General features: G+C 37.7%; 1 protein-coding gene across 1 annotated transcript in view; it reads left to right on the forward strand.

Annotated features, from left to right (window-relative positions):
* The window catches only part of PARD3B (par-3 family cell polarity regulator beta), a 372,170-nt gene that overhangs the window by 82,175 nt on the left and 267,539 nt on the right, over positions 1–22,456 (forward strand). The window contains exon 5 of the mRNA XM_014306667.2: positions 13,619–13,787. Within this exon, the coding sequence (XP_014162142.1) occupies positions 13,619–13,787 (169 nt within the window). The remainder of the gene's footprint in view (positions 1–13,618; positions 13,788–22,456) is intronic.

The raw sequence follows: 22,456 nt of genomic DNA on the forward strand, positions 1-22,456 counted from the left end.
GTTTTTTGGAGACTGTAAAAAAGTAAGACTAGTAAATTTCCCTGCTTTGTAGCGATCAGATGATTTTTCAGATTGAACGTGCTGCTTCTTGAGTTGAATTGCTTAGATAAACTGAAATTAGAATATACACTTTGCCAAGAATTCTCATCTACTGCTCTTGGGAGCTCATAATTTTATCTCTTCAGAAAGCTCTAGTTCCATGAGGCTTCCTCTGTGCTTTCCCTTCTTGTGAGTTTCCTTCAACTGTTGCACAGGAACATGCTTCTTGTGGGCAGGTCTTTGGAGGGTAGGAATTGACTGTGGAATCCTCCTATTTTTTTGGTCTAATTTGCATTACCTTACAGATGATGCAGCAGCCTACCTGTCTCATTCTGCCAAGCTGTGGTTGAAGTGTAGATTGGAAATTATTAGTATATAGTTGAAATAATGGTGGAATGGGGTGACATGTCCAAAGACCGATGCCTCAGATGAGTCAAGAGAAGCTGTAGAGTTTCCTGATAGAGTCTGAAAGGATGGAATGAGAGAGGAGGCAAAATGAAGCATCCTTGTAAATACTGTGATGGCTTTGGACTGGAGCCCAGGGTAGAGGATGGAGCTGCCCTTCTTGCTTCTTCCCTGTACTGAAGCTCTGAAGGCCAAGTGGCCAAATACTAAGGAGTCATTAGTAGGCTGCTGATAGAGGGAGGATCCAGCAGACTTGGAAGCACAACTCTGCAGCTTCATTTTGATTCCAAACTGTGCTATTCCCATGTAACCTAAGCACCATGTATAGGAAAATGCAAAGAGCAAAAAAAATTCTTATCACAAATATGGTCAGAACTTCTGTTTAGAGTATGTAGCCCTTGTCACATTTTTTATAATGTCTTTGTGTTCCACTTGTGTTAGCCAAACTTACTTAAAATTAATTCCAAGTTAAAATGTAGACAAAAAAAGTCTTTTATCTGTGCACAGTGTTCAGTTCTGTTTTGATATATCCCATGTAGTAGTTATTCAGCAGATTTTTCTTTATCATGTAATGTCTTTGATGAGTAGATGAGTTTCTGTTGTTTTCTGTTTCTCAGCTTTTCTGAAATCTGAGTCTCCATGCAAGGGATACATGGGGAATGCATTTCTCCTGAGCATTGACCTTCTGAGGCAGGCTGTCAGAAATGCCATTCTGGTGTGATGTCAGCGTTAGACCATGGAGCTCCCACTGAGAACAGCAAAACTGAGCCTGGCCTTTGGGCACCAGGCTGCAGCATCGGCCTGTGTGGTACCCTGATTTAACTTCAGATCAAATTACAACCTGGGAGTAAAAGGAGTGCCATTTTTTTCTCTTAAACATCTCTCTCCAATTTGTGTTGAATAGTGGACATCCTGGGGTTTGCCAGCCATGGCTCCCATTCATTACTAATGGAGTGTATCATGTTTTGGTTTGGCCTTTTTTTGCACGTTTATAGGTATGATTTTTGGATTGGTTTCTTTTTTACAGGCACATAGATCTTTAAATCAGACGTAAAGGTACTTTCGGGGACTGTGTGAAGACCAGTGTCGAGTTCTGCAGCGTGTGTGGGTAAATTACTAATAAAAAGCTGTTTAACTTATATTGGATAGAAACCCCTGAGACTTGATTTCAGCTAACTGTGAAAAAACTCTTTTAGTCTCTTGGACAGAAAATAATTTGACTAGAGGATAAGGATTCAAGGCAGAATTAATAAATTTGTTAACTTGTCTGGAACTTTTCTGTGTGGATTTTTTCCCCCTTGGGTTTTCTAAAGCCTCAGAAGCCTCAAAGAACAGCATGCTAACATTATGAAGGTGAGGCTTACCTGGAGGGGACTGAATGCTCAGTGTGGCATTGCCACAGCAGAACAGAAAGCCATCAGTATGCAAGAACTGAGTCAGAGGAGCAGCAATGTCATTCTCATAATATGGTATTGGTTTTGTTTCCCACACTGGAAGAAAAGTGTTAAAATATCTTCCATGAAAGTTGACAAAGAACGGAATCAATATTTTTAGCTTTTTCTAACTTAAACGTTCATGTATTTCAGACCTTTTGAATAATGATTGGTAACAAGGTGATGTGGCAGTAAGGAAGGCAAATGTGTTTCTCCTGGGTATCCTTTCACGTAGTAGCAGTAAACCTGTAAAAACATGAATTCTTTGTTACAAGGTCTGATGAGACCTCAGCATGGATAGGTTAGGAAATAGCCATGATCACTTTTCTGGAGGTGCTTAAAATACTGAGCTGGTTGTTTGACTTCAGTTTTGATGACTCTGTGGTATTCAAGATTTTGGAAGATTTAGGCCAACTGAAAAATTTCAAGAGAATTTTCTATTAGTTGAAGGTATTTTACGCCTTTCCCGTTGTGTTGTTTATTGAGTAGTTTAGCTTGCTTTTGAAAGTGAAGCCTGGTATATCATTCACTTTGAGGGTTTTTATATAAAAGTGCCTTGCTTTATGAACATAATTTAATCATTTGTAATGAGGAGTGGAAAATGAATGAACAAGCTTCTCTCTGAAAAATCATGTTTGAAATTTCTGAGTAATGATCTGAATGGTCTGAAATCATTAATTCCCAAGACATATCACTGTTTTGCAGAATATTCAAACTACTGTAATCAAAATTAAACTATGCCCTAAGCATGAAGATTATTTTTTCCCCAAAAAAAAGCTTTGTATCACATTAAACCAGTAATTCAGAGTGATAGGACTCTGTTAATTGAATTCTACTTCTTGGCTAAATGTATTCTTCACTGTTTTTTATTATCTACTAAAATTTTTTACTTTAATTAGGGTAGTAGGGTACAATACTCAGTATATTGCAGTGTATTCAGTATAACAAAAAAGTTCCCTTTTCTTTCAAGGTCTTTCATTGCAGAAAATAGTCTCCTTAAGAAATGTTAAGATAATTTTAATCATTGCTCAGAGGTTAGACTTGCAGTCCACATTTTTGTAGCTAAATGTTACACAAAACTTTGCATCACATAAATGTTCAACAGTGTACTTAATAGGGTATTGAAATTCAGCCTTAAAAGTGAGGTTTGTGTCAAAATCCACCAAATGAGCAATTACAATATCACTTACAGAAAATATGCTTGGTTTTACTTTTTGGATCCTATCCTGTTGTGGAAGGACAAGGACATTGCTGCTATTGTAATTTTTTGATTGTTATTTTTTTTGTGCATTCTGTTTTAATGGGATTTGTTCATATGTGAATAACAAGGATCACTCCATGGGTAGTAGAAGGATATTTACATGATGTCTTGTGTGCTTGCAAACACATTCATGTCCAAGGTGTGCATAACAGACATATGCATGTACATAGCTGCTACTAACTTTGCAAATACCATTTTGCTCAGTTGAATTCTAAATTTTAATGCTCAGAAAAACTTAAAAATATGTTTAATTTTACTGTGGATCTTGGATATGGTGTCAACATGTAAATTGTTTACTGAGAAATTAAGAAACTTATCTATGCAATTATGCTGTGGGCAGCTAATGTTAGGGTAAAGAAATGACTGAAATTTATAATATGTAGATAATTTTTTAAAGAGTATAATGAGCAAGGCAGCAGTAGGATGTCTGTTACGAACTGATTGCTGAAATGAGTAATTCTTATTGAAGAGTTTTTTGTTATTGCCAGGGATGTGACTATCTCTAGAAATGTTACTTTTAGTTTCATTGTTTTCACAGTAATGGTGCATTACAGTGTCAAGCCAAAATAATTTTTTTCTAGCCCTTCTGTTCTGGTGATTCATTTGGGAATATGTATTTGTATTTGGAACCATTGCGCTGCTTCTAAAGTTCCTAAATATTTCACAATTTTGCCTGTTATTGATCTTCTGAGACTGCATAACTTTGTAGGTTTCTTTTTCAGTTTCTGTAGTCTTCATAAACTGGTTCATCTTTAAAAAAGAAAAGAGAACACAATTCTTCTGTGAGTGACAATGATTGACTTTGTAGTCTTCTATTAATGAGTGTGGAGAAGAAACAATTCATGTGAGCTAGCTAGTTACTACATACATTCTGAGGAATTTGTGATACTTCCATTGCATTTCTTTTGAACGTCTCTCCCCTCCCCTCATGTTCCTCTGTCTCAAATTTTATGCATAAGAGCATCGTGATGTTTAGGAGCTGTCTTTAGAGACATGATTGCTAGAGGTGAAGGTCAGCTGACTTCTACTGCTGAAGCATATGGGGTCATGCTACTTCTGCAAATGAGGTCACTATGTGAAAGGCAAAAAGTATTTTCTAGTTTTTTTCAAAGGGCTGTGCATACTTTGTTATAATGCACTAGAAAGTGTCTAGGAATACTGTGTATTGACAGAATTAATAACAAACTAGAAGAGACTGATAGCATTAGTTTATCATTAGGGACAGACCTTTCCTCATCAAGGTGACAACCAGTTTTGTAAGCTTACTTTTGCCTTTCTAGAGCCTGACATATAAACTGTCAGAGACAGGGCAAATAATGCAGTCTCACTAAGCAAGGCATCAGTAGGAATAGGACTCTTGGCAGTTGTAAATACTGAAATGTTTTTCTGCACAGACAGAAACACAGTGTGAGAACTGCATGACGTGTGGCAACATCCCAAGATTTATCAAGCCTGTCTGTACTAATGGAAGTTGTTGTGTGTGCTATGCTGTACAGATGGTTTTACACTTTCTGATGGGTTTTACAATTCAAGCATTTTTGTACTGCTTTTTTTTTCTACTTTTGAAGTTCCATTGCCCTATCCTGTAATGTCCTCTGAAAAGATCAAAGCTGTTTAAACCAAACAAACAGCTAATTCGTGTGCTGTCATTGAGTCACTGGGGCTGTATCAAAAATGTATTTTTGCACATTATGCATATTGTCAAGTCAACAAGAGAGAAAATAACAAAGTGAATTTGGTAGAATTTGTTCTAGGTTTGTCTCAGGTTTGCATCTAAGAAAGCTAAATACACACAGTAGCCAAGGGAAGCAATTCCATCTGTTTGGCACTTGTGAGGCCACAGCTGGACTGTTATATTTAGTTTTGGTCTCCTTTGGTGCAAGAAGACACTAACATTTTTGAAACCAGCTCAGCAGGATCACCAGAAAGATCAGGGATTGAACATGAGACTTGGGGAGAAAGGGTAAGTGAACTTCATAGGATGAGAGAGTGTAGAGGAGACTACATCCTACCTTCTTGAAAGTCCACAGTGAGAAAAGAAGAGGTAATGGACATTAAATGGTCATGAGGGAGATTCTGTTAAGATATTAGAGACCTTTTTTGCACTACAAGGGTGGTCAAGCACTGAAACAGATGCCCAAAGACTTGTGAAATATTCATCCTTGCAGATGCACAAAAATTGGTGCCAGTATGGCCCTACTTTGAGTGAGAGTGGACCAGTGACTTCCAGAGATCCCTTCCAACCTAAATTGTACTGTGGGCCCTCATTAAATTGTAATCTAGAAAATACAAGAAAGTAGAAGTGCTCAATACAAATTGTTGTTTAACATCATAAATTATTGCCTAGAGTGTGGAGAGCTGTGCAAATTCCCAAAAATTTCAGTTATGCCCTCTGGTCTTAGTTGAAGTGGTATAATGCCTCTTCACCACAGTTGACTTTGGTTTAAATTTCTGAAGATTTTCACATGCCTATATAATCCAAAGGTCATTTGAAGCCAGCTCAGGATTTGAAAAGCATGTAGAAAGGTGTGGGAAGAGGTTGGTGAGAATTCTTCTGAATGCCAGGCAAGGTGCCTGCTAAAAGTAGGAGTGGGAATGTCTGTGCCACAGTAGGAGCTGGGAGCAGCTTGAGCTTTCCTCATTTGGCTTTCCACCCCCTGCCTCAATATGACCGTGTGAGGCTTGGAGTATCCAGAGTTGCTGTGGGTTCTCTCTCAATAAAGATGCTTGTTCTGTCAAGTGGAGTTTGTGTTGCTGTGTAACTAAGCAGTTAATTTAGCATTGAAGTATTATTCTAAGGTAAAATTCATATTATGAAGTTGCTATAATTCTTATTATGAGAGTGAACATTCATTGCTGCTTACTCACAATGTAGTAACTAAGATGTCACTTTCATTTTTAAGTATACGCTTGTTTCATGGCACAGTAAATTTTTCCTTTTCAATGACTGATTCCAATAAGTGCATTTGACAAGTATGGTTCTAGTAAATAATGCAGTCTTTGGTATTAATTACCTACATTTTTGTAGTGCCATTTGAAATGGACTCTCCAAAATTAGCTCATCTTCTGTAAAGTCCATATAGGTGAAAGTACTCAGTTTCAAGTTAAGCAGAAAGGAAATAATCAGTCTTGCATTCCACAGTCCTTCCTCAATTTGTTTTTTTCACTTGGATAGAGGAAGAATAAAAGCAAAGGGCATTTGTTATCTAGCAAAACTCAGAAGCTATTTCACATGAAAGCGTAATGAGTGTGACAGGCTACAAATAGCATTGAACATGAATCTTTTACAGAAGAAAGGAGAAATGTCCTTTGGTATATTTACTTCAATCAACCCTAATAAGGCTTGTTTTATGTGTTTTATGCATCCGCTATCATAATTATAAATCCTTGACATTTTCGCACTAGCATTTATATCTGCCAGGGAAACTACCCGAAGTCAACCCTCAAGGAATGTCTGTATTGTACTATGGATCTCCATAACAGCTCTCAAGTAGTTACTAAGTGGCTTAAAAAATTACATCTCAGTCATGCTTGAAGGGCTCATCAAACTTTGCCACAAATATCAACGTTAAGTACCCAATCAGCTGCATTGTTTGAAGTACAGTCACATGTGCCCACGAAGGAATAGGTTGGACAGGAAGAAGAATTATAGAAGGGCTTATCAATCAGGCAATGCTTTTTTTTAATGACCTTTCAAAAACTCCTATCCCTTCTTCCTGAAGTAGCAGGGTCTTGAGCGGGCCCTGGCAGCTGCAAGGCATGCTGCTTCTCTTCCTATTTAACATTTTTGTATTCTTGGAAACTTTTCAGAGCAGTGGCTACCAGTGTCTGTATGTGTGTAGTAGGATTCTGGTCTTGGTTGCTTTTGGCCAGTACCAAAAAACTCTGAATAACAAGGATAGGAAAAGTGTCAGGTGGTCTTTGGGAAGACACTTTGGTGTACTTTTTTTTTGGCATGTAGGTAAACAAGATGAGCTAATCACCGTAGCTTTTATGTAATGTATCTGTAATTTGTTTTCATCTGTAGGTGTGAAGGAAGGCTTGCCATATGGTGTGTATATTGGTATTTTTCCTTGACAGCCTTTAAGTTTAAGGAATTCCAAGGCATACTATTATGCAAGAATATAATTTGAAACACTCATCAGTACACACCACAAGAATACCTTGAAAGAGTATTGAAGAAAGGTTGTAGAGCTCCAGGAAAGTTTTAAATTGAAAAATTAAATAATGCTTTCATCCATTTTGAGGTACCCTAATTACCTTAGTTCTATGTTACACTGTTACCAGGCTTTCATCTTTTAACCATTTGAACAGGATTCTTTCATAAGTAATATATAAAATCTGATTTTACATTAATTGGTTTGTGGAGTGAGGAAACTTTCACAGTGTCTTTGTGAATACTTTTTTCTTTTTTTGGTCCAACATATGGTACACTTTGCTCTCAGTGTTCTTGTCTCAATGTAAAGTCTTCTTGTCCCCTCGTGGGCATAAGTTAAAAGTATAGCTCATTGAAGTTCTGATTTTTAAAATTATTTTTAAATGTTATTTTGAACATTGCTGTGTTCTGGTATCAGTGTGTCACATACAGGGACCCTGTGTATCTTTGTAACTCTTTGTTACCTTTGCAGGTACAAATGCAAGATTAGTCCTAGAGATCCCAAACTGAGACCAGAGAACAGTGTAATGTGGTCAGTCCTGTGGCAAACATCAGTTTGTGCTGTAGCTTAAGCCATCACTTCTCCTTATGCCATGAAGCTCAATGAAATAGTCACTGAGCTTTACATTCACTCCTGACAGCTCTTTGTTAAAATTCAGTGCTTTCTATGAAAAGTCTTTTGCTAATGAGCCTCAAAAAGGGAGCATGTTTTAGCCACATTATTTTATGAGCAACTGAGAACCATTCTCACAGGAGCACTGGCCATCAGAAGCAAAGATATGGTTAAAAGAAGTCTTTTTTTCCTATGTGGGTACTTAAAATCATGGACAGAGTACCTGAACAGGAAACAAACATGTCTGGAATAAATCCACAATTTTACTGCTGCTGGTTGTCCCTAAGTGAGAGAAGAATCTAGATAAAGTGAATGTGGAAGAAAGAAATTTGGAGGAAAAACTTCCATCCAACTCGAATGAAAAATTTAATAGAAGCTGAGCATTTAATTGCATTTTGTGTTTTTGAATATGTAATTTCAGCTGTTGAAAATTGTATCTTTTCAATCATGTACCAATGCTAGCCTATGATGGAGAACTTCTCTTAGTGATTTTATCCTGACAGTAATTGAAAGCTGATGAATTTAATTGCAAACAAGCTTGTATTTTGCCATTTCTTCCTTAGTACTTGATGTAAATGCCTGGTGTAGGGTCAGAAGGGAAGTAGTGGTGTCTATTTTCTAATTCTGTACAGAAAAGCTAGTAAAATATACAGGTTTTAACCTTATTAACAATAATCTAGTCATCAAAAGTGTAGTTTGAAGAGAAATAATTATGAAACCTTTTATTTAAAATGGTGTGTAGGGCAGTGTAAAGTCAGCTGTTTCTGACTTAACAAACAAGTGCCTTAAATCGCTGCTATTTGTTCAAAGGTGAGGATGTTTTTCTTTAGAGTTCTGAAACTCCATGAAGTTATGTTTAATTAAGTTTAATTAGTGAGGACTGAAACAAAACTGTTGCAGTATTAATTTGGAAGGAGTTTTGATGCCTCTTGTGGGTGGGGTGTCCCTCCCCACACCCAGGGAGGCATGGCTGCAGTGTGCCTTTGCTGGATCTTAATCCAATGAGTGTGTTGGGGAATGGAGTCACGTAATTTGTACGTAATCTTGTTTTACTTTTCTGCAAGCTTTGCAATTGAAACAGTATTGGTAGTCAGTACAGTATTGGAAGAGCTGCACCATAGGGCATCATACAAAGTTAAAATTTGGCTGTATCATTGTGCCTTGTAATAAGATATAACAAAAAAAGCTAATAAAATGGAGGTGTTCATTATTGCTGCCTTGTGTTGTGACTATGTCAGTATTGGTAGAGAGAGTTCAGTAACCAAAAATGATGGATAAGTACTAAAGTTTGGTAGTTTATTGATTTTCTATGTAACTGGTAGGATATTAATAGATATTGCAATAACAATAATAATGGTTGTAGAACCATTTCACCTATACAGAAATACATGTCTTTCACAATAAATATTCATATTCCTTAAATAACCTTTAAAAAAGAGATGCCTGACTACAGCAAGTGTAAAAAATTGTACAAATTGCTCAATTTACAAATGTCTACAGGAATATTTTGATGTGTTAAGAAAACCCCAATCAGCTGACCTTCTGAATTCTCAGTATTTGAAAATATTGAACTGGTAAAGAATAAACTAGTGTTGCCAGCAGTAGTGTTGTTTTATTGATATGTTTGTGGGGATTTCTTAATGCATCCTGGAATTCTTTTCAATCAGAAGATTTTGGCAGTCTGTTCCAATTAAAGAATTTTCCGTACTGGAAATGAGAAGTCAATTATGAGAATTATTTTTGAGTTGTTAATTTACATAACCTTAATTGTATTAATTCCCTTCAAGGCTGAAGCAGATATTTATAATACTTTGATTGATTAGCAGTGTATTTGTGTTAGAATTGCTACTGATAAGATTCTGCTGCAACTGTGGTCCTGAGGAGTTCTCTCCCAAATGAACATTTTAGAAAACAAAGTTTATTTCACTGGAGAGGAAAGGCATCACATCTTTGCTATCTCCAGAGGCAGTACTGTAGCATGTCCTTTCCAAATTCTGTAAAAAGTGGGATTTTAGATTGTGTTACTTAATTACTGGTGTGTTCCATACTGTAAAGAAACAGGTTTTATTTTTTTTTTTTTTTAATCTGTCAAAATAGTGCCTGGGTGTAGACTAAGGAACTCTGGGTTTCTCTCAGAAGTCACTTACAGAATGTCAGCAGTCAGAGGCTTCCTGTTTTCAGGCAGATGTTGGGCCTGTGCGGTCTGGCTCAGGTGGAATCTTCTTCCAGCTGTTTGCCAGGCTGTATTGCATGTGTTGGCTTGCAGCTGTGCCCCATCTGCTCAGGCTCAGAGTGTGGAAATAGAGTGCTGGTGTGGGTACAATTGGGAAGGGGTGTAGTGTTGTCATCTCTTCTCGTGCCTCTGCTGCAGAGTTGGGAGGAGAGGAGCCAGCGTGTCTCCATGTGCTGAACCTTCTTGTCTCGTGAACAAGAGTGGCGGAGTGGCAGGTCCATCAAGGGGCAGAGCTGACAGAAGCATCAAGTCACGTGTTTGTGATCCTTCTGTATAAGGCGAAGATCCGGGGGATTTACCCGCACTTGGGCACTGTGATTTCTGTCCCTCAACCTGCCTGCACCTGGCTCATTCCTGAGCAGGTGCTGAGGAAGGTGTTTGACTTGTGACCTCAGCTCTTGGGCAGTGTCACCCAGTGCTAGGGCAGGTGCTTTAGGGACCCTCAGTGACATGAGGATATTGTCATTGCAATCAAAACTTTGACCTGGTCCTCCGCAGGTGGGGTGGGCACCACTGATGCCCTTGGCCCTGTGCAGGTCCTTTGACTGCAGGACTCCCTCAGCCCATGGGACAGTGCCCAGCCACCCGAGTCCCTGCACTGAGGGGCCCTTCCAAAGGAGCCCTGGGGACATGGTCACTCACCCTGGGGAAGTGACGGGGGGGACCGTGGTGAGGAGCAGGAGCAGTCTTGCTGGGAGTGCAGGGAAATGGCCGTGCTGTGGCAGTTTGCCTCTCGGGGGTGGCAGGTGGGTAAGGTGTCTGTCATATCTCACAGTGTCAGGAGTCTGAGACCTGACTTGCCTGTTAAAATAATTTTATATTATTATTTCTGCACAAGATTCATTTGAACTTTAGAGGACTGAGGAAAGGTGTGGTGCTTAGAAACCACAGTATGCAACAGCACGTGGCTGCTGCCCTGATCTCTACCTGTGACCAGTGGAAAATACTTGCAGAAAGCACATAGAAGTAGAGTGATTATAGCATCAGTTTTTCCTGGTTTGCCCTTCTGGTTTATACTACTACATCTTTTGGAGGTTTCTAAGACTGAGGTAATGCTTGTACCTATCTGTTTAACTGTTCTTCCTGGTTTTCCATGACTTTGTCTAATTTTTTTTTAACCAATTCCTATGTTTCACCTCTGCAGTATCCTGGGGCAGTAAGCATAGAATATTCCAAAGTAACATAACATTTAATATGATTTCTATGGTGTGAAACCAAGGGGAAACTCAGCTTGGTCTGGTTGAGAAATTCAATTTCCATCAAATCACAACCGAGTTCCATTTAGTCCATTCTACATTGTGGATGCTCAGATGAACTTTGTATCCTGCTATTACCTAAAGTGCTTTCAGTGCCACAGTCCTACACAATCTCCAATTTTCTCTTCATTAGTAACAGCCTCTTTTGCAGAAATTAAATTTCCACTGCAAAAGTGAGACTGAGAAAACAAACCGTTTGGTGTACAGTGTTGATGGAACTTACTGAATCAGAATGAGCTGCCATAATAGCAGGAACATGAATAGTCATTTTAGAAACAAATGAAAGATACAATGAGATGGGGATTTTGATTTGTTTCTTCTTGGTTCTGGAGAAAATTGCTGTGATCTGTTCGTATCTGGATCCCAGTCAGCCTTTTTGGCTATATGTAATTCTGGGACATAACTAATGCAGTGTGAACACTTGGGTACTTTACATGTTGTGCAGAAATAAACTACAGAGTTGTCCTTGTTACTAGAGTGAATCTTCTATATGCTTTGGACAAGTAAAAAGCAAATTGTGTGTTGTAAAAGTTCAGTTGTATGGCCATGGAAAGGAAACAGGCTCCACATGGAAAAAGAGAGCAAGTTTTCTACCGAATTATTTAAGGGGTTTTGTGTGTCTCTGAAATGTGTCTTGGTAAATATGAGCTGACACATTTCTAGCAACCAAATTATAAATGGGTGGAAGACCTGAAAATGTCAGTTTCTTCCTTTTAGAAGCACTTCAGGATTTTTCTTTCCTTTTCCTTCATACATTTGTTTCTTCCCTTGGGCAAATGAGTTTGTTTAAACGTTTGTTTCAGTATACTGTTTTTCATAGGATATAATTGTTGACACTTCCTGGAAGTGTCAGAGGAGATTTGATGTACTAATATATTCATAAGACAGGGCATATGTATACCTTAAAATAACACAGAGGGAGATAAAAAGTAGTAAGTCAATCCTTTAAAGTTGTTTCTGTGTATATATTGATGTTGCCTAACCAGTTGTGTGTGTTGTGGTATTTTTCATGATGAGCTGGGAAAACAATAGAAGAATCTGAAGGAGTGCAGAAAAGGTAAAATAAATGAGCACCTTAGGCAAAGTGTTTGCCATTTAAATGGCACAAGAACTATGTCATGTCAGGTGATGGGGTAGGGAAAACACTTGAACTGTTACTCTTACCTCTTCTGCTTTTGGAGAGGACTCTGGAGTGCAAAGCATCCCAGAGTCGAGAACATCATATCTTCTATTTAGTTTTAATTGTATTTTGGTTTGTTTTCCCAGAGCTATAACATGCTTAACTATTTTCCTGGAACTTTAATACAATTTACACCTAACTACATGTTTTTGAGTCACTTCTTGATGAGGTTGCATGACCACAGTCTGATCATTTTATATTAATAGAGGCCAGAAAGATAATCTTTGTTAAAGACTAGGTTAACAGATGCCAAAAATTATTATTCTGGTATTTTTTTATCATTTTCATGGCTACCCTGGTGTGACCTTGGACAGCAGACTTTGGAGCCTTCCCATGTGCCTGGAGTGGTGTAGGAGCCAGTGACTGAGTGACAGCTCTCAGAAACTTGTACCTGGTCCAAGCTTGCAGGGCAGGATGGGAGGAAGGGGCAGATACGTGGTGGGTAGAGAAGTGCTGGGTGTATGTGTGTGAGTGTGCTGTGCTGGACCATGAAACTTTCATCCTTACAGAGACACAGGTTGGACGGCTACGGAGCCCTCATGCTTTGTCATTGTGCTGGACGGATCTTGTCCTTGGAATGTAGTTATTATGTTCTAACAAATAAAACGTGCATCTGCTCGCACAGTGCAGCTTCTGTGGTTGTGTTACCTTTGTGCAGCATGTCAGTCAGTAGCACTAAAATTTTTTAGACTTAATAACACCCTCTACCCCCAAGAATTAAATGCTATTCTGTGTTTTTAAACATGTTCATCTCTAAGTGTTTTGAAATAATGTAAAATGCACACTAATGGTAGCAGGCTAACTCTGAGAAATGTGTGTCAGCACAGGGCAGTGCTGAAGCATATACTTAAGTCATATTGAAGTCAATGTATCTAAGCACAAATGCCTGTGCTTTCTGGAATCTGTGTGTTTGTTGTTAGCTGTTCTGAAATAAGATCATTAATTTTGTACTTTAAAGAAAGTATAAGCTTTTGGTTTTTTTTTTTAAAGAGTGAAGTTTGAAAATACTTTATATAAACTACATTATCTTTTGTTTTGATAGCTGATTGCCATTTATGATGAACAAGAAGCTCCCCGTAAGATTGATGGCACCAATGGGAATTTGACAGACAGAAACAGCCCAGACTCCTTTGAGACGGAGGTAGCAACTCAGCTGGCTGCCTTTCAGCCCATTGGTGAGATTGAAGTGACTCCTTCTGCCCTAAAACTGGGTATGTATATCTTGTATGGTTTTTTTCTTTCCTTTTTCTTTTTCTCTGTATGTCTCTAATCTGATTTTATATATTTTAAGATTTTTTTTAGCATCCCATTGTTTGCCTTGCAGTTCAATGAGGGGCATTGAGGGGAAGCCACATGGGGAATGTCTGAGGTTACTTGGCCTGTTCAGCCTGGAAAAGGGGAGGCTGAGGGACACCTCATTGTGGTCTAAAGCTTTCTTGTGAGGGGACATGGAGGGCCAGGCACTGATCTGTCTGGTGATCAGTGACAGGACCCAAGGAAATGACATGAAGCTGAGTCAGGAGAGGTTTAAGTTGGATATTAGAAAAAGGTTCGTCTCCCAGAGGGTGATTGGGAACTTGAACACATTCCCCAGCACCAAGCCTGACTGAGTTCAAGAAGCATTTGGACAACTCTCCTTAGCACTCCTGGGGATGTCCTGTGCTGGGCTAGGAGTTGCTGACAATCTATCATACTACTCTGAAAGAGCACAACCTTTGCTAAGTATTTTCAAATACCACAGTCATTAAAAAAAAAACAAACAGGGTTTTTTTTGAGGAACCCTGGGTTCAATGAGTGTAAAACTGCTATATGCAAGTACTTTTACCAGTTAGCTGAACTAGTGCCCTATTTTGGGTGTGGGAGGTGGGAAGAGGGTTATGCTGGTTGCAAACAGCACCGCTCTTTGCCTTTGAAGAAGTTGCATAGCTGGGCCCACTTGCCTTTCTGACTTTCAAGTGAGCAGACTGTGATTAGGAAAGGCTGCTGCCTAATTCCCTCTTACATCAGAGTGTACTGCATGAACTGCTGCAACTCAGGTGCCCTGTGTTGTTCAAGTGTGCCTGGATGGCCAGGAGTTCAGACTGGCTTCCAGTTGTAAACAGCTGGAGTCTTGTATGTTCCACACAAAGCAGTTTGAAAAAGTTTCTTGGATTGAGAGTAGGCTGAGCTGTCGCCTAAGTACTTTCAAAACCAAAGTTTTCAAAACTAGATTGAAGGTGAAAGCTGTGACTGTCTGCCTGTAAAGCAAATTAATGATGCTCAGGAGAGCCTGCTCTGCATCCCACCAGTGCCCATTGCCCAGCTCAGCCCGTGTTCCTGAGCGCTGCTGGCAGTCTCCAAATGCTGTGCAATAAAATCTGAGTGTAAACAGCTGGGGAAATGGTAGTTCTGTCTCTGGTTGTGCTACTCTCATGGAGTAGTCTGATTACTACTTGAGAAATGGAATGTTCACTTGTCTATTTTAATTACATTTTTAAAGGAAAAGGCTAATTAAAAAAAGCAGTGAGCTAAAATAAAATTTCAGCTAAAGTTCACTGGATGAAGCTGTGTAACTTACCTTCTAACAGAAGTCTGTGCTCATTTTTGTGCCTACTGTAGAAAATTCTAAAATTCAAGCTGCATGAGAATTTTTAGAGTAAAATTTGTGTTAATGGATCGTATCTGGTTTTTTCCATATTCTAAAACAGAAAAATATTTTTCCATATTTAATGACACCCAGGAATTTCTCATAACTCATGTCTTGAGACAAGACTTATTCACATAACTTGCATGTATTTGTCTGTGTTTGGTAAGCATGAGATATGGAATAGCTTGTAGCTTAAGGTTCAGTGGTTAAAAGTTTTGCCACTTAATTTTTTGCATATTTTTAAATTGTGCTGTTTCCACATTTTAGCGTGTTTCAGAAAGTAGAGATTGTTTTCTAAGTACCTCTGAGGACTACTTAAAAAAAAAAACGTTTAGTCTTGAATACTGTTGTTACAGAAGCTGAGGTTTGGAGAGAGGAGTACTTCGGCTTCACACAATTTCATGTAAAGCAGTTAAATGCTCAATCTCTTGAGCTCTTCAGTAAGCTACCACATAGTTAATTTGCTAGTGGTTATGAAATCCTACTGGAGAGCATAAAGGAGGTGTAATATAATGTGGAAAGAGCAGTCAGGGTTCTATTTTTGTTTTCAGTGCAATGCTAACATATATTTGAAGTTAAAATGGTTCTTGCTTCTTAAAAGAAGAGATCATAAGTGTGGTGGGTTTGTCTCCTCAGTTCTGTTTCAGATTGGTTTATTTTACAGGGTAAGTGAAAGATTTTCTACCTGTTAGTCCCGTAACTTAGTTTGTACTCTGAAATGTAGTTGTTTTCTCTTCTGGATTTTACTTCATGGTTTATAATTCTTTGGACATAATTTTTGCCTTTGTCTTTTGTGTACAAGTGCCTGGTCCTTAAATTATGTGACTATTTCCATTAGAGGCAAATTGAAAAGTAAATGAAGAAATAGAAGGACAATTTGGTTGCATCAATATCATTGATGCATGAACCACAGTAGTCTGGCTTCCTGTCTGATTATTGAATTGACTCCCACTTGCTATCAGAAATAAATAATATTAATTTATAAACCTATTCTTATTTTGGGAGCAAGGATGTGATTGAATATATATGTAGGAAAAAAGTGCTGGTTTCCATGGTTGAGCTGTGCTTCAAGAACTGTCATGTACTTACCTTTCCGAGTATTTTTCCAGAATGCTTTTAGGAGGGAAATGTGTTGTTATGTGAATTCTCAGATTGTGGAACAATTTTACCTGTTAATTTCTGTTGGTTATTTTATATTTTATTAAATCAGATCCATGATTTTATGTAGAAACAATGCCTGGCTAATGATCTGCTTGTGTAATACTTAGTGCTTGGTGCTTAATAAGCTCGTGAAACTAAACACTGCTATTGTCAGATATGAGAGAATTGCCACTGGATTAGAACAGACATGTGATACTGCCTTAAAACATTTCTGTCTTTTATAAACTGTATATGTGACCTAGTTAGGTTAACTGTGTGTTATACCAAATCTTAAAGCCCTTCTTGTTTAGATAGAGATGGCAATAATTTTACTCTTTGATATTTTTATTGTATGGTTACTTCTTTGAGGGTGTTTTTTATTTGTTATTCTAGAATAGCGATCAGCTTGACTGTCTGAAATCATAGATTTTCTATTATGTAGTTGGTTACCCTTTATTTTTCCTTTTATCATGTGTAACTCTGTTTTTGTTCTGGCTTACTTTCAATCTTATATTTGACTCACGAGCTAAAAAAACCTTATATTTTCCATATTGGCAAAAATTTAGAGCAAAAAAGTAAGTTTACTTTACTTGATATCAAAACACTTTCTTAGTATGTATTTCCTTAAAACAGTTCAGGAAATTATTCAGCTATTTGTTTTCTTTTCCCTGAAATAAACACTGCTCTACTTTTAAAGCTAACTTTGTTCCCAAACAAGTGTAATTGTGGGTTCTTATATTTAATTTAAGAAAAATGCAGGAAGACTTCACGTGTTCATGGACATGGCATCTTCTGCCTCCATAACACGAGGTGAGGTGCAAACAGATTTAAGTGCCTCCCTCCCTATCACACATCACTGGATTATCAGGTGCTGTTGCTGACAGTGTCTTTCAATAGTGAAAAAGCAAAAATCCCAATTTGACAGAATCTGCACTCGGGTAAAGAAAATGTTTCGTGCTACAATACAAATGGTATAAACCACCTGCTAATATATATGACAGAATTTAGAGAAGCACACAACTGTTTCATGTGTTCAGGCAGTGGTTTGAAACAGGGAAGAAGTTGATCTACTGATTTTGTTATTTCTGCAGATATGAGAGCATTGAGACAGTTGCTAAGATGGCAGCAGAGCTTGTCTTCTGTTATTGTTTCTTGTGAGTAGAATTTCCCAGAGTGCAATAATAATGTGGCCATGACAACAGATTTCAAAGAATGATACAGGCAACTAAATGCTGAAATAGCTGATGTACATTTGAAAAATGTATTGGAGATAAACTTCAACATCTCTAACCGCAAATACCATTGCAAATTCTTCACTGTCTTTTTTTAGTACCATGTTTCTGAATTATGAAACTGTGTATAGACAAAATCCCGCAATGAGCGGTGCAATCACAGTGTGTTGAATACTTTGTAGCTGCATGACTTCAGGCCATGGTGAGTATAAGGTAACACACATCCCAGGGAAAGAGATTATGGCCCTCGTTAACTGTCTTTTAATTTTCCATGCACCTGTAAGCATGCCAGTAGTGCTCCTGTTTCCCTTTTTTACCTCGTAGTTTACTGTTTTCTAGTGGTTTTCTCCACATGGTGGGTCGTGGAACAGGAAGGGGGGACTTATTTTCATTATGTCAATTTGTTTTTTCCTTTTCAGTCCATATGGGCAGGAAGGAGAGAGCACTAATTTATTTATGGAGGATCCGTTTTATGGACAAGTCACTCTGAGCTGGAAATGCCCTCATGACTGGCTCAGTGTTTTGTTTCCTTCATTTGGTAAATGATGGTTGACTACACACAAAATTAGTTGTTGCTTTTGTCTTGCTCATCTCCTTGGTGTTAAGTAGTCAGGATTTTGTCCGGAAGAAGACATGCAGCATTCAAAGATGCTTGTTGATTTTGAAAACTAAGGTATGGGAATGTAAGGTTAAAGTTGGCATCTCCATGATTTTTTTTTTTTTGGTCTGTTGCTTTATTTATTCTTTTTCCCTTTATTTGGGAATTGGTTTGAAGAATCTGAAGCTGTTTTCTGAGTACTCTCTGGAAGCAGAGACAATTAAATTATTTCATTGGTTATTACAATAAAATTATGCTCTTAATCAATTGATAACTTTACTAGTGTAAACTAGTAACTTCATTTAAATTTGAGATTAGATAAAGAAATAATTCCTTATAACAGCTATTGATAGCAGGTTAAAAAATACTCTTGTAAACTACAGGAGTTAACTTCCCCCTTTGTAAGCTTTCACTGTTGAATAGGGCAGTGTCTTGATTTTGCCATTGAAAGGTCTAACTTCAGTATTTCGAAATTTGCATGACTTTGTTTTATAGCAAATCCCTGAAATTTTCTCCTTTTATAGGTGCATGTCTGCACATCTGATCAGTCTAGGCAAGTGGAAGACTTAGGTGAAAATAATGGAATGACTGATTACAGTCTCTCTCCTAAAATAAGCTTACAAATGCTAACGGTAGTTGGAGTTAAAGCTACGTGCAGGCACTTGTGCTTTTGGGCAGTCAGTTCTTTCAGTTCTGGACATTTAATGTAGTATCTTCTCTGTGAATGATTTTTCCCCCTGAAGACAGCGATTTCTAGGAATGTTTCAACCCACAGAAGGGCTAGTTAGTGTGGGATAATAAGAATAGTAGCCTAGAAGGTTTTCATTGTCCATTTTTGATGCAGTTGGTGGTGTTCTGGCTGTGTCTTTTTGACGTTTGGGAAAGGTTACTTTGTACTCTTATGGAATTGCCTTGAAGGTGCTTCAGACAGAGAATATACTCAATTAGCTTAATGTATTCCTGTGGTTTTGGGGTTTTTCTAGTTTAAATTGTGCTTCATGGGATTGTTTAAAACACTTTGATTTGCCCTATGTGTTTGGGTTGCTAAGTCAGTCAGCAGAGGTGCTTTCATTGGCACTGTCTTAGTTTGAAGTCTAAGGGAATTGAAGGGAAGGTTTCTTCCCTGAGTTTTTGGAAGTTTCTGCCCTGATAGGCCTGACAGGGATTAAATTGTTACCTCCAGGGTACGGATGTTGACAATTTCTGTGTAACTTCAGAGCTCGGAAGGAATTTCTTTTCTTTCTCATCCTCTTTGAAGTGGAAGCATTGTAACTAGGCTTGGGGGCATTTTAAACAACATTTATTTGATTAGTCCTCTTTCAAGTTGGAGTTGAGATACTACAGATATACAGACTGTGTTTTTAAATACAGAGAAAACCACATTATTATGTATTTTTAAAATTTGTGAAAACATACAATGTGAAACTATTAATCTGATAAACCAAATGTTAATGCCTTATATATAGCATACAAGAGTAAGTAGGAAAGACTTTTTCTTGCATGAAAGCCATCCTTTTCTTCTTAATCTTGCAACGTCAGTTTATTGGCTGAGCATTCTGAGGTTTGTCAGTACATGGAGTGTTCTATACTCAAGTCACAATTCTCTCCTGTAAGATCTCCTGGAAAAACTGAGATTTTGAAATTGGTACATTTCAAAAGAAATGCATTATGGAAGAACATGCTGTTTTCTGTGGATTGAGGGAATACTGCTGATTTCCTTAAGGAAATATGGCTGTGTTCTCTTTCAGTGCACTGGATGGCTCCTCTCCTGGTAATGATATCAAGTATTGTTCTCTGCTGTTCGCCGTAGGCATTGTGAGGATGACACTGTACTTGATAGATTTTTCTCCTCTGTGCCATCCAGTGTAATCTGCTTTAAAAGAATTGTGATGATCAATTCAAGTCTACTTGCATTTCTAAAACAAATTGTTTCTGTTCTCAGGCAAGCTAAAGGTTTGAAGATAACTTTTCATTTCAGTCAGAGGGAAAGTCTGGTATATTTTGACCTCATGACTTAAGCTTGGTCTTGTTTAGTTGTCCTTGATTCATGGAAATGAGTTTTGCTTTATCTTTGTATTGCAGCAGAATAATACATTAATGGTTTCTGTAAAGATGTGTATACAATTTCCATGTGTTTTTCTGTCTTTGAGCTGCTTGTTTACAAAACAAGCCAGTGTTTCCTTCCTTTCACTGTGCGCAGGAATTTAGTGCTAGGGTAGGTAATAAATTTATGTGCATAGTTTGTTACTAAAGTATCTCTTCTCTTTTTAATAGCCCTTCTGTCTCTGATTTCCCAAAAGATTGTTCCTCATCAATTATTCTGCCTGTCTCTATTCCCTTTGGACTTGGTTTAATATGCCTTACTATGGAGTAAGAGGGGTATCTCCATGAAAATATGTTAACTAGAGAGAAAAATATTTTTCCATCACAAGTTAGACACTTCTGTGCAGTAGCTCTCTAGCTGGGATGTTGATTTCCAGCCTTTTATTGCCTTGGGGAAGGTTTTGGGGAAGGTAATGAATGGGACTTAAAATGATAGAATAAATTCCATTATAAAAGTCAACGGTGCTTTTAGACACACTCTGTGTGATGGCAGGGCTTTTACTCAGATTTTGTTTTTATGGATTTTGTGATGTTGCTGGTTTTGTTGGTATTTTTTGTAATATGATGCATAGCTGGTTTTATCTTTTAAAAAGAAAAAGACTAACCCACCTATCTAAGTATGTGCAGCTGAGGGTTTTGAAGTATGATATCATACTTCAAAACTGCAGTTCAGTCTTTGTCAGTACCCTTTAGTGCTGAGCAAGACAGAGGAGAGTATGTCTGTAATTCTGTACAGTACTTGTGGTATATTAGCTCTGAGGCAATATGGCAAAATGTATATTTCAGGTAGAAAATGAGCCTGCTACGCCTGGCTGATGGATAGTTTTAAATTGTTCAAGTTAAAACAATTGGGACTCCAGCTAAAGGCCTGAAGGTATTAGATCAATAAAAAGTTATTATTCAATTTCCTCACCATGTAAAAACTTGAGTATCAAACACAACTATTGTTCAACAAATTGCAAAGCAAAACAACCCTACGCTAATTTTCTTTTGAAGCAGTCAACTAAACTATAAAATTTCATTTTAAACACCAAAGATTGATGAGTTATAATAGGATTAGACAAATTCACAGGACGTGGCTCATCAGTGTCTTGAAATGTGGTTGTCTAGATGCCACACAGGTTTGGACATATTTCAAAGATTGTTTTTTGCAGCCCGGTAGGATACAACACTCTTGGGCTTTGTCCCTGAGTCTTTGCTACCCCTGTTAGATTCTGGCTACTGGGTGAGGTAGACCCAATACAGCTCCTCTTATGTTCTTATTCCTTGCAACCTCACAGAAAGTTTCAGGTTCAGAAATTGAAGACTAAAACTAATTTACCATGACCAGAATAGAAAATAGTATCTGCAAGAGTAAGACATCTCTTTTTATGGAAACATCAAAACAGAAAAGGTTCTTAATTTAAATTAGATACGTAAAACACCAGTCATATTTAATTATGAAGAAATGTGTACTAATGCTGTAATTTGTGATCATCCTTTAAAATACAGTTAAAATACTCAAAAAAACTGCTTTGCAAATCTTCTACTTGTGATAAAATGCTACCAAAGTGATATTCAAGCTGTACAGTTTAGCTGCCAAAGTTTTAAAGAAAATTAAATCATTGAACCATGGAAAAGTGACTGCATAAGCACCTGTAACTGATGTTAGCTGAAGTGCTAAACCAGCTTTTGGCAGCATGGCCTCTTTTGCAGGTGCACAGAATATTTTCTTTGTGTCAGTTTATTCAACTAGTACAGTTCATTAAGTATTTCATTTGAAGTTGAGAAATGGGCTGAGAATTGAAATAGAAGAAATACTTATTTTCACCTTTCAATCTGTGAATAAAAATAAGGTGTGAGAGTCTAAGATCTATTAGTTTTAAAATCTTACAGGATATATTACCTTAAAATGATTTATTTAAATTCAGTAACTACAGGTAATATGCTGCTTAAAAACTCAATGTCTTTATTAAGATGAATACTTCTTGCTGTGTTCAGCAAGTTGGATGACTAAGACAACTTGTGTTTTAAGTATATCTGGAGTTGAGTTTCTTTTGACATCTGAATGCCGTTGGAAGGATATTAAAAAATAAGCAACCAAAGCAAAAACCCAAACAAAACCCCCAAACCTCAATCCCCTCCAAACAAACAAACAATCAAAACCGAAGCAAAACACCCCTGTGTATATGTGTGTAGGGA

This window comes from Geospiza fortis, unplaced genomic scaffold, assembly GCF_000277835.1.
Source record: "Geospiza fortis unplaced genomic scaffold, GeoFor_1.0 scaffold112, whole genome shotgun sequence".
In the NCBI taxonomy this organism is placed as follows: domain Eukaryota; kingdom Metazoa; phylum Chordata; class Aves; order Passeriformes; family Thraupidae; genus Geospiza; species Geospiza fortis.